This window comes from Pezoporus occidentalis, unplaced genomic scaffold, assembly GCF_034315485.1.
Source record: "Pezoporus occidentalis ecotype Australia unplaced genomic scaffold, CSIRO_AGI_Poc_V1 ctg71, whole genome shotgun sequence".
Lineage (NCBI taxonomy): Eukaryota > Metazoa > Chordata > Aves > Psittaciformes > Psittacidae > Pezoporus > Pezoporus occidentalis.
In genome coordinates, this window is record NW_026916062.1 from 1,724,992 (window position 1) to 1,737,844 (window position 12,853).

Here is a 12,853-nt window from a genome sequence, read left to right on the forward strand (position 1 = left end):
GGGCAGAGATACCTTCTGCTAGATCACGTTGCTCAAAGCCCTGGCCAGCCTTCCCTTGAACACTACGAGGGATGGGGCATACACAGCTTCCCTGGACAACCTGTTCCAGTGTTTCACCCCAGTCCAGGTAAAGAACTTCATCCTGATGTCTAGTCTAAATCTATCCTTTTTCAGTTAAAAGCTCTTTGTCGTATCCCTACATGTCTGTCGTGGTTTAAGCCCAGGCGGTAACTCAGAACCACACAGCTGCTCACTCACTCCCAGTTCCCCCATTCAACCACCCCATTCCTGGACGGATGGGGAGGAGAATCGAAAGAATGTAACTCCCATGGGTTGAGATAAGAGCAGTCCAGTAACTAAGGTACAACACAAACCACTACTGCTGCCACCAAAAATAGCAATGATAAGGGAAATAACAAGGGAAGAGAATACAACAGCTCACCACACACTGATCGATACCCAGCATGACCTGAGCAGTGATGTCACCTTTCTGGGTAACTGCCCCAGTTTATATACTGGGCATGACATGCTGTGGTATGGAATACTGTCCTGGGTTCAGCAGTAGCAGTCTATTTTTCTCCTGCTTGAAAGCTGGTGCAGTGCTGTGTTTTGACTTTCAGCCTGGGAACAGTGCTGATAATACCGATGTTTTCAGTTGTTGCTAAGGAATGTTTACCCTGACCAAGGACTTTGTGAGGCTTATGCTCTGGCAGGGAGGAGGGGAAGCCAGGAGGAAGCAGAGACAGGACACCTGACACAAGCTAGCCAAAGAGGTATTCCATACCACAGCATGTCATGCCCGGGAGAGGGCAATTGGGTGTCGTGGTTTAAACCCAGTCAGGCAACTTGTTCACTCACTCCCAGTGAGTGGTGCCGAGCTGACAACAATCGAGGGCCGTGCCACCCCCCCCCCCCCCCCCGGGGCTCTCCCCTTCCCCGCTCCCGGAGGAACGGGGAGGAGGATGGAAAGAGTGCAACTCCTACGGGTTGAGACAAGAACAGTCCAGCAACCAATGTACACAAATCACCACCGCTACTATCAACTACAACAATGATAAGGGAAAATAACAAGGGAAGAGAATACGATACCACTGGCCAAGAAACGAGTCCCACCCGGAAGCCTGTGTCCTTCCGGGTAACTCCCAGTTACCCCTCACCCCCGGCATGACGTGCTGTGGTATGGAATAACCTCCCTGGCTAGCCCGGGTCAGGCGCCCCATCGCTGCTTCCTCACGGCTTCCCCTCCTCCCTGGCAGAGCATGAGCCTCACAAAGTCCTTGGTCAGGGTAAACATCACTTAGCAACAACTGAAAACATCGGCTTCACCAACACTGTTCCCAGGCTGGAAGTCAAAACACAGCACTGCACCAGCTACCACAAAGGAAAAACATGACTGCTACTGCTGAACCCAGGACACTGGGCGTTCCCTGGAAGGACATGGGGTCTTCTGGGTTGGACTCGTTTCTCGGCGGGTGGTATTGTATTCTCTTCCCTTGTTATTTTCTCTTATCGTTGTTGTTGTTGGTAGCCGTGGTTGTGATTTGTGTTGTACATTGGTTGCTGGACTGTTCTTGTCTCAAGCCGTGGGAGTTGCACTCTTTCGATTCACCTCCCCATCCCTATGGGAGCGGGGAAGGGGAGAGCCCCATGGGGAGGGGGTGGGGGGGTGTGCTGGACGCAGGCCTCGATTGCTTCCAGCCTGGCACCACTCACTGGGAGTGAGTGAACAAGCTGTCTGGCTAGGTTTAAACTTAAACCACGTTTGGGTCAGGTGTCCTGTCTCTGCTTCCTCCCGGCTTCCCCTCCTCCCTGGCAGGGCATGAGCCTCACAAAGTCCTTGGTCAGGGTAAACATTACTTAGCAACAACTAAAAACATCAGTGTTATCAGTGTTGTTCCAAGGCTGAAAGTCAAAAACACAGCACTGCACCAGCTACTAAGGAGAAAAATGACTGCTACTGCTGAACCCAGGACAATATCCTCACGAGAAGCCTCTCCCTTTAGAGTCTGAAGAATTATAGGGCAAAAAAATCTACCAAATCTCGTAAGTGAATGTAGCAAAAAAACCCCTTTTTTTTATACTGATCTATTGTAAGATTACAAACCCAGTGCTAATGAGGGCAATAATAAAAGCAAATCACCTACAGAAGAAACAAAATCATTCCAATGATATACATTAGTAAAATTATTTTTCAGAACATAGTATAATAAAATGTAACAAAAGCCAAATGTATACTGGGCTGCATCAAAAGGAGCGTGACCAGCAGGTCAAAGGAGGTGATCCTGCCCCTCTAGTCTGCTCTTGTGAGACCTTACTTAGTGTATTATGTACAGTTCTGGTGTCCTCAAAGTAAGAAGGACATGGAACTGTTGGAACAAGTCCAGAGGAGGGCCACGAGGATGATCAGGGGACTGGAGCACCTCCCGTATGAAGACAGGCTGAGAAAGCTGGGGCTGTTCAGCCTGGAGAAGAGAAGGCTGCGTGGAGACCTCATAGCAGCCTTCCAGTATCTGAAGGGGGTCTATAGGGATGCTGGGCAGAGTTTCTTCATTAGGGACTAGAGTGACATGACAAGGGGTAACGAGTTAAACAGGGGAAGTTTAGATTGGATAAAAGAAGGAAGTTCTTTACTGTAAGGGTGGTGAGGCATTGGAATAGGTTGCACAAAGAAGTGACAAATGTTCCATCCCTGCCAGCGCTCAAGGCTGGGCTGGAGAGAGCCTTGGGTGACATGGTGTGATGTGTCCCTGGCCATGGCAGGGCGGTTGGAACTTGATGATCTTAAGGTTCTTTCCAACCCTAACTATATGATTCTATGGGTACTGTCTGCCCAGTGACCTTTGGCATTAAAGCCAAGCCTGAATGATTTGCCTGTCTTGACACTGGACAGATTGACACTATAGGTTAAAATGGATATTGCTTTCTATTTGGATCAAACTTTTGATCCATAACAGGATTTGAGAGGAAATGTTTCCTTTTCCAACTGGTGGTATAAATTCCCTCATCACACTTCTTCCTGAACTGCTTCCAAAAAAACAGAAACAGAACAACCCACCCATCTCTTTCAAAGCAATGAATTACACACTACATTATCCACATTTAACGGTAAGTTTTTACAGTTAAAGTACACTGAAACACCGATTATGTTCTTTTCATTAAGCACACAGATACTAATGGCAATACTTGGCCATTGCTTTTTCTAGCTATCTGTAAACCCAAACATACAACCAACAAGCAATTACACGATTGCTGTAGCTAATGGCATTGCCATCAGCCTTCTATTCTGCTTGAATAAGAATGCAATTAGAAGACAACTTTTAAAAACAACAACAAAAGAAAAAAATGCCCCCAAAACAAAACAGAGAGATAGCATAAAAAAAATTCCAATGTTCACATGACAGACAAATTATAGACTTAAGGAAACCAAACTTGTTCTTAGAATTGACAGCTGAGGCTGGTGACTGATTTCATGGTGTTAATTGAAAAAGTAAATGCAGCAGAGGGGTGAAAAAGTTCAGAAAAAATCCTAACTCTCTGACATCACACTGATGATATTATGCATTATCCATTTAATTTATTAACAAATCCAAACTAGAAAAAATTGAAACAGTCTTTCAGAAATTTTTATGAAAATGTCATTTAGAAATGCAAATTTCACCAAAGCTACATTAACTTCCTATTATAAAAAAGCCCTTTCCCACTAAAATAAAGGCTATTTAAGCTTTTAGCCAGCTAAAGTTTACGATGATTATTCTGAAACATACCTTAAAACTGTAGGAAAAAACAAAGGTTTTCTAGACATGCATTTTAAGTTCTGAAACATGCATTTATTCTTGTAACATCCTTGAAGAATTAAGTTTTGCCTAAACCAGTAAATTACAGTAACCATTACAGTTCTTACTAGTTAGAACATTTCTGAAACTCAAGACTACTTAAATACTGAGAGTATGCCAAACATTTCCTGGTGGAGGAAGTCAACTTACAAGCATATTAGAGAGCTGGTTTAAATCTAATTTTAAACAGAAATGATTAAGAAAAAAACAAATAAATTGAGTGATCATTATCTGCCTTCTTGTGTAATTTTATGCATTTTTACTTCTGAAATTAAAGCACACTATTTTTTTCCATAAAAACCCATTCGTTAATATCACATTTGAAGCATATTTGCTACATTATTATTTGTTTCAACCACAATCCCCCCTTGTTTCTTGTAGAACAAGATCTTATGGATGCATTATAATCACACAACTTCATTACACACCATATTTTCAATGGTATCAGTTTATGAATTCAGTCCTTATCACCAAGGTACTCTTTTCACTATGGAACAGACTGATACTCGATTCAATTTCAGTGTCACAGAAGAAATATGAAGGAATAGTATAAGTCTCATAGCTCATTGGGAAAAGAAAAAATATTTCCCATTTTTGTCTAGCAAATGTCACTATTTTTTCATTTTACCAACTCTATAAAGTTTCAATGAGTAGATTAAACCTCAACATTAGACAGATGACTGAGCTGCCAGCAAAGCAGGACACTAATGATGGTTGCCTCTCTTTCCTAGACCGTTGTGCTTAACATTGAGACAGTGCTGTGAAAGGAAACAAGGCACGTGGTATCTACGCTCATCTTTGCTCACATACAATACTCTAATTACCACTGGCTTCCAGGAACATCCTTGTAGCCCTTTCCATTCTCCTCTCCATTTGCCAGAGAACACCTTCTCATGGTTCACCTTTGGGTGATGCTCCACCAGTGGAATGAAATCTCCAATCCTACCCTGTGCCAATTAAGTTAAATTTCTTATGCTTTAAGTGCAATTAATCTGAGAAAATGGTTGCATAAAATTTAACTGCATGATTTTTCAAAAGCAAGAAATAAAGGAGTGAAAAATAATACAGCCTTTGGACTGAAGGTAGCTATTTAATTATTTTATTCAGCCTACAGAACATATGCTAGCTATCGGACTTTTGAAAAAGGTACCTGGGATGTGTACAGCCTTGTGATGAACCTGGGATGAAAGCTTCCGGGCAACAGTCCTTCAAAAAAAAATTCTGTGGTCCAAGTATATCAAAAAGTGTTCCTATGATCTTTTGTTACACGTTTTATTTGAACTGTGCTGATGAGTGTTGCATCAAGATTCACTATAGACGGCTTCTATAAAAGACTCCTGACCTGAGAACTTCTTTTTCATCTTTTTAACTTTCCAGGAATGGTGGCTTATTTTGCTTTCAGACAAGCTTACAGGGGCAGCAGGAAGGTGCATTTCCTCTCATTACCTGGTGCATCAATTTCATGGTGAAAATAATAAATAACTTTTGTTCATTTTGTTCACTCTTAGCTGTACATTTTTACAGAATACTGAATAATCCATTTAATGTTTTTCTCACACATACTGCTCTGAAGCCAATACAGAGTTGGAATTCAGTTTGTCAAAGTCTTTAAGCCAAACATCTGCTTGGAATTAACAACATAGAGATTTTTTTGAAGTGAAATATCTACTGAGTATTTGTCATCTTCATCTGTGTTATGGATAGTCTTAGGAAGAATCCACTGATAATAGAAACTTCAAAGAACGTGATATAATTTGTACTTTTAAAACCAAGGAGTGCTTAAAAGTTTACTGCCTTTATATGGGTGCAAAAAAGGACTAAATTTTCATTTAATCACGACAATATATATTTAAATTACTTACCTTAATTAAAAATTGACATTTTTAACTTTTTATTTTCACATTCACAAACAAGGAAATTAAATTTTTGCTACTAAAGACGGAACATTAACAGAAATTACTATTTTGACAGAATTTTTACTTTTGACAAGAATAATAGCTCACTAACCAATGAATGTTACAAACAAATATTTTAGTTTCAAACCTGCAGCCAATTTTCATACAACCACAAAATATGTCAGAGCATATACCTAGACACGTATTGAAACCAGCTGACCCAAGAATAGTACGGAAACGCAGAAATAACAGAGAGAATGCTACTAGAACAGAAAATTTAATTTTGCACTTTTTGTTGTTACATCATAAAAATGCTACCACTAACAGCTACATGTACAGAATAACCTTCAATGGTTCTATGGGTCAAAAGAAATGGCAATATTGTCTCTTCAAATGGCATAAAATGTATTTTCAAATCAAGGAAAAAGAAGTAGCATAGATGAATCTGCTTTATCTTAATTATTAAGAACATTATTAAACCCTTTACCTGAACACAAGAACCCTGAAATTATTTATCTTATTACTGAAAAGCAGATAATCTATTAAGGTGTATTTACAATAGTTTTCACATTTGTACAGACCATGTCTCTACCTTCAGGCAGATAACAGGATAGGCAATAATGAGGTAGTAGGAAGTAAGCTTATATCATTTATTGAAAGAAGATTTCAATAAGAAGTGATGCTTGCTTCTGCTTTTTGATAGACTGCTTGGCCTAAACCAAGTTTTTAAACATTGACAGAAGCAGTTCTTGTGTATCTAGTTATGAAGCACACAAATTCCTTTTTCATTCAATCATTCAAATGTAGAAAAGGTGCTCAGGAGATATTTGCCATTTTCGTGTTTAAAGACAAAAACACCAGAAGGTCCCAAAACACATAAACTAGCACTTATGCAGTCCTACGTATTTCTCCCTTAATGTAAATCTAGAAATATTAAAAGGCATGCCAAACTGCTTTCATATTGTGTATACTTAAAAAAAGCAGATATTTAATTTTCTTTTATCTGGACAAAGTTCCCATGTTACAGGGAGCTTAGAGCTTTAATAGCTGATGTTTACAGGAAAGGATGAAAGGTCTGATTGCGTAAAAGAACCCCTAAACAATCAGAATAATAATAACAACAACAAAAAAAGGTGTTTTAATCAGTTTCAGAAAATAAAAACCACCTGGAGTAGTACCTTTAACATTTTTGTTCACTTATGCAGTGTAATCCATAGCTTTCAGAAAAGTGGAGATATAAAATCCTGCCTGCAGAGGAAGCTCTACAAAAATCCCAGATGTGATAAAACCTGCAGTTAACTGTAGTATCAATTTAAAGGATAAGATTAGTGTCTCAATCTCACTGAGACTACCCTTGACAGATAACGAATTATTTTTCTGGGTATATGCAATCTGAATGACTCTGACAGGTACACTATGTTGCAGACTGCTTTACAAAAACATTTTGCTTGAATGACTATATCTCGTAACTTCAGCTACTGAAGTTTGTGGTTTTTTTAATATTTCATGGTTGTAAGACATAGATAATGTGTATTTTCTCTGAAACGGAAGTTTCTTAATTTTTATATGCCAATAAAACTACTGCAGAGAAAGAATAATGTAAGCCTTACCTGCAACAAATAACAGCTTTACAAGACAAAGCCAAATCCAGGAAATACTGTCTCACTCCAAATGTCAGAGCATACTTCAGAGATTTACCATCAATGATGAGAGCAAAATCATTTTCCTTCCTTAAAGTATCACCAAGAGTACTGCAGTGATGGCTAAGTGTCTCTCTTGTTCCCTGTTGCACAAAAAAAGTTGTGTCCATTATTTTTACTGCTCTTAAGTCCAACTTATAATTTTTTTTGTGTGATCAGAAACACTGGCATTTTCTGAGGAATTTCCTTTTTGATTAGGCTATCAAATAGACAGTATTAAATGAAAAAAGTCTTTGCAACAGCTGCACTATTAGAAACCACAGTAGAAACAGGGTGTAGGACTGCTCTCACACTGCCAAAAAATAATGTGTGTATAGATTATGGTGGAACTTCTCATGCTCTTTGAATGGCAACAATAGTTGCATAAATGTTTGCTAAAAATAATGTGTCCTATACACCTATTCAAAGGAAGATTCATATATTATACGTATCAGATGAAACAATTTGTGTTCACTTTTACATAAAAGGGTCTTAAATGTTTAGAAAAAAAGGAAGAGAAACCGAGATAATTCATAATGTAACTACAGGTATTATAATTGATAACTATATCACATTGAATTTATATTTTATGATAAGCCCATATCAACTAAATTTTATATAAGGGATCATATTTTTGATTTTTCAGTTGCTAAGGACAGTTTGAATCATAGCTACACATCACTAATCTGTGATGCAGAACTGAGAACTTTGGATTATATTCAGTAGATAATACATTCAACTGTAGGTCGAATTTGGAGAGATCGCTAATACCTACTTAATTACAGCTCTACCATAGAGTGCCATGAAGAAGGAAAAAAATGCTTGTTGCGTTTCCTTCTTTTTGAATGGTCTTCATAGATCTACAACATACTCTTCTGCTGTTTCCTGCTTCACTCAGCCCAGAAGAAAGAAACATTTTAGAGAAGAAAGGAAGATAGAAAAAAACTGCTTCTGCTTACAAAATACTGAACTTGGAAACCAGTAACATCTTATGACATCAATGTTCCTATTCTGCTGAGGGAACTGGGCTGTCCAGAAGCCCTCATAGGAGCACAGCACATTTATTTAAAAAAAAAAAAAATTGTTTAATATCTATTTATTCAACTTTTAATTATCACACCAGAAGTAGTTAATGTGCAACACTTGTTTAATGAGTTTTTATTGTACTTTTAGTAGTTAAATAAAACTACCTCACTTCACTTCATTACATATGAAGAAGTATACAAAATAATCAATCCTTGTCACTTCAGCTCTACTAAGTATTGCAGTAGTTCTGAAATCCAGAAGTCTCTGTAAATGACCTCAATATAGATCAGAAATAGTAGTAAAGAAATAATGTAGAAATTCTATAGAAAGCAGTAAGTATTTTAATTCTTGTTGTAGCCTACTCTTATGTGCTACCATGGAATCCTTCAGTTAAGGCACTCTTCCCATACTTTCTTTCCACTTTCTCTCCTTAAGTCCTATCTTGAGCAACCTGACCACAATATAGAGTAAAGGTAAACTTCATTTCAAGTTTTCCTCCTGAAGACTTCTGGTCAGTACGTTTTCCAATGGAGGAATTTCCTCCACTTTTAAGTTCATTTAAGGCTCCCTTAGAAAGGGTGGTAAAATGATTTCTTTTCCCTCATGGGATTTTTCACTTAATATTGCATTCCTACTTTACCTAAAGAATCTCTTCTCTACAAAGCAGTATATTTGAAAGTTTGTAGTTTTAACCCTTACTTGTATTTCAAAATCTGATTATAATTTCAGCTGTTTAACCACACAATTACAATTAACTTCTGTCAGATGGTAAGTATTCCATAAGGAACAGCATTAGCAAGGAACTTCAGTTAGCTTGTTTGGGTACTGCTAGGTACTACTAGAAGCATGTGAAGCTCCTGACTTTATGCCTGTATGGATGGAGTTATTTCATTATGTGGAATTGTTTGCTTATCATTCTGAAGTTCATTTGTGTAGTAGCCACACTGTAGTTCTGGAAGGTGTAGATAAGTTTCTATTAAGTAACATTTTGTCACAAAGACCATACAGTCTTTCAAGTATGCAATAATAAAATTAACTCAAATTTTCTCAAATCAAACAAAAAAAGCAACCTCCCAAACCAAAGAAACAGAAACACCCCGCCCAACTGTGGTTTTAGCAGAATTTTCAGCGTTTGTCCAGATGAAGTTATTTTTCAGGCTACCTCCACCATGATATCTGGATGTTTTAAGCGGTAACATTAAGTGGTTTCATTAACTGAAAACTGAGATTTTACTTACATCAAGAGAGCCTTCATTTATAACAATCAGCCCCATGTTCTTTCTCAGAAGTTTACAAGAGTGACCTGTCAAAAACATTTTTGTTTTCAAAAATTTGTTCCACAAAATCCATTATAACATAACAAAGCATTTTTTCCTGTAAGAGAACTACAGACAGAATTAAAAATAAGATTTCCACAATTGAAATCAGTGGTAAAAAATTACACTGCATACTATAAAAATTAGACACAGGTACTAAGTCAGAACAGCGTATCTTCCTTTCTGCAACTTGTGAGTTGTGCCTTACTCAGTGGTGCTCAGCAGAAGGACAAGAAACATCTTGACACAGAGTTACAGAAAAGAGCAAACAGATCTTCTTTAGCCTTGCAAAATTTTGGAATGCAACTTTCATTTCATACATAATTTGCATATATACACATTCCCATTCTTTTCTTATGTTCTTTGATGTTTTAAACATAATGTACACTGTATGCTAATGATGCAGGCTGCCTAGATAAATATGTATCACCATTCTTATCAAAATGAAAATACTGGTATTACATGTATTGCCTCAGACCTGGAGGTACTAATGAAAATAACCTTAGACCAAATGTATCATGTGCATACAAAAAGTTCTCTAATAGTAGTAATAAAAAGAAATAATACTTTATTTTAGGCACATTATGTAGGTTACTGCAGAAGGGCTGATATGCCCACATGCAAAGAATATTAAATCTTAAATGCAGCTTTCATGTATTACTATTTAAAAACACAGGTTTATTGCTGCTGAAATTAGTTAATGTGTGAGGGTTTTGTGGTTTTTTTTCCCCTCCTTTAAACAATAAAAGGAAACGTCTGATGGATGGTAAGAAGTTTATAGCACTTTAAAGTACAATCCATATTGTTTTGCTTCAGTTAAGATCATGGTCTCTACCAGCTTTCTTGGATAGACGAAAAAATACAGAATGGAAAATAAAAATACTTATATTTTCTTTTTATTATTCTTGCTGTCAAAACACAAACGACGTATTCAATTCATTGTAGATGCTACAAAAAAAAGTACAAATGTCTATTTTTTTCTCCTCTCTATGATAATATGACTTTTTCTTAGGAAGAACCCAACAGTCCCTTTTATCCACCTACCAGCGACTGAAAACCAAGTTAACATTTAAATTCTGGAATGCCATATTATTTTTACAAGATACATTTCTGTTCTGGAGCAATTTTATTCTAGCAACTTCTATAATTTGTAAATCTGTAACAAAGCCATCAAACAAATGCAAACATGATACCGATGTTAATGGCAGTCTCTTGTTTGTCCCCAGTAAGTATCCAAATTTTTATGTCTGCTTTCATGAGAGTCTCTATGGTTTCAGGCACTTTGTCTTGCAGTTTATCTTCAATTGCTGTTGCTCCAAGCAGCTGAAGATTCTGTGAACATACAATATTCAGTATACACAGGTTTTTTTTGATTTAAATTAAGTTTTAATATTCTTAAATTTCCTTTGTTTAACTTTACATATTTATGACTTGATTAATGCTCTCTAAATTCATTAATCAGATCTGGTATCAGCTAATAAAGATCCTCCAGTTTATTCCTATGAGCTTTAAGATAAATAACTATGTGGGCTTGCAAACTGCACAGTGAGACCATCCAAACTTCACCCATTATTCACAATCTCAGTGTTTGTTCAGCAACAGCTACCTTTTCCTGAGAGGTACCTCTCTGATTTGAAGACTTCAGGAGTTCTATTATGTCTTCTACCACTTGTAGTGATTTCCCCCGCAAGTGAAGGAAAACCCACCTGTGAATTCATCTTAATCTTAAAACTATAATCTTGATTATGTTGTTTTAAACTTCTCATGCAGCAGATCTATATGTTTTTTGTGAATATGTATGCTTGGCTACTCCAGCAGCGGCACTGCCAGAAACTCAAGGTAAAGTGATTATGGCTCTGCTCTTGTGAAGATGCATCTGGATATTATCTCCCTTTCTGGGCCTTCAGTACAGGAGTGGTTGACAAAGTGGAGTAAGTCCAGCAGAGGGACACAAAAATAGCTTGGGAACTGGAGCATTCTTGGGAGTGTCTGAAGAAGCAGGACGAGATTAAGATGGGGAAAATATAAAGCTAAGGGAAGAATTCCATGGCTGCCTTCTGCTAACTGAAGAGGGCTTGCAGAGAAGCCATCTTCCTCTAAGAGGTGCATGGTGAAAGGGCAAGAGGCAACAGTCCCATTCTGCAGTAACAGAAATTATAATTCAGAAAAAAAGAAGAGTTGAGCATGAAAATAACCAAATAATTGCTTACTGCAGCTGGGAAAACTCTCTCCTTGCAGAACCTCAAAACTTCATTGAAGTGCTGGTCAAACAAAATCAGCCCTGCTTTGAAGGATTTATGTCTACATGACCTCCCTAAGTCCTTCCAACCTTAACTACTCTATGTCTCTAAGCTAATCATAAAATAAAGCAGATGTTGCTTGCCTGTTGTTACACTTTTTTATACAATTGAGCAACTCTGAAAAAAGCTTTCCAGTAGTTCAACTCAAAATCATCACTTTCTGGGAAGAAAACTACTTGTTGCAAGCACTTTGTCAAATTAATCTTTCCTTCACTTTGACCATTTAATCTGCAGGGACTACATGACAGAGCTTCAGGATACTGCCAGATTTTTTTTCTGCTTAAGCATTAGTCCTCTGTAATGATTCACATTTCATGGTGTAGAAAGCAAGGACATTAATTAAAAAAAACCACTCTCCTCATGTGCCCCATCCTCTTCCCCCCCCCCTCTCAACCCAAGCCAACTAACATCCCCAGAAAGCTACACATACTTTTTCAATTAGTTCGTAGCTCTCCTCAAGTTTAAGTGCTCTGTTTTGTAAAGCTGTAGAAGCACGGTGATAGACATCTAACCACTCTTGATAATCACTTTCTGAAATCTCAGCCACAGCAAAACACAGAGTTCTTAAACCTAAAGAGAGAGCAGACAGTAAGTATGATTCAGTAGTTGTTAGTCCCTTCCCTGATATGCCTGCAATGAGTAACTACCAAAAGATGAATTTATTCTGTATTCTGTGTATGCTTATGCCTGATTTTCAACTTACTGCTGCATATTGAAGAACTTTCAAATATGTATACGGTAAACCAACATGACATAAATTTATCCAACAGAGTAACTGTTTTAAGGTAGCTGAATGCAATACAG

General features: G+C 37.7%; 1 protein-coding gene across 6 annotated transcripts in view; it reads right to left on the reverse strand.

The window, feature by feature from the left end:
* The window catches only part of ATP8A1 (ATPase phospholipid transporting 8A1), a 114,596-nt gene that overhangs the window by 46,433 nt on the left and 55,310 nt on the right, over positions 1 to 12,853 (reverse strand). For all 6 annotated transcript variants that reach the window (XM_062642407.1, XM_062642409.1, XM_062642408.1 and 3 more), the window contains 4 exons: positions 12,480 to 12,619; positions 10,943 to 11,081; positions 9,672 to 9,736; positions 7,339 to 7,511 (listed from right to left, as the gene is read on the reverse strand). In XM_062642407.1, the coding sequence (XP_062498391.1) occupies positions 7,339 to 7,511; positions 9,672 to 9,736; positions 10,943 to 11,081; positions 12,480 to 12,619 (517 nt within the window). The remainder of the gene's footprint in view (positions 1 to 7,338; positions 7,512 to 9,671; positions 9,737 to 10,942; positions 11,082 to 12,479; positions 12,620 to 12,853) is intronic.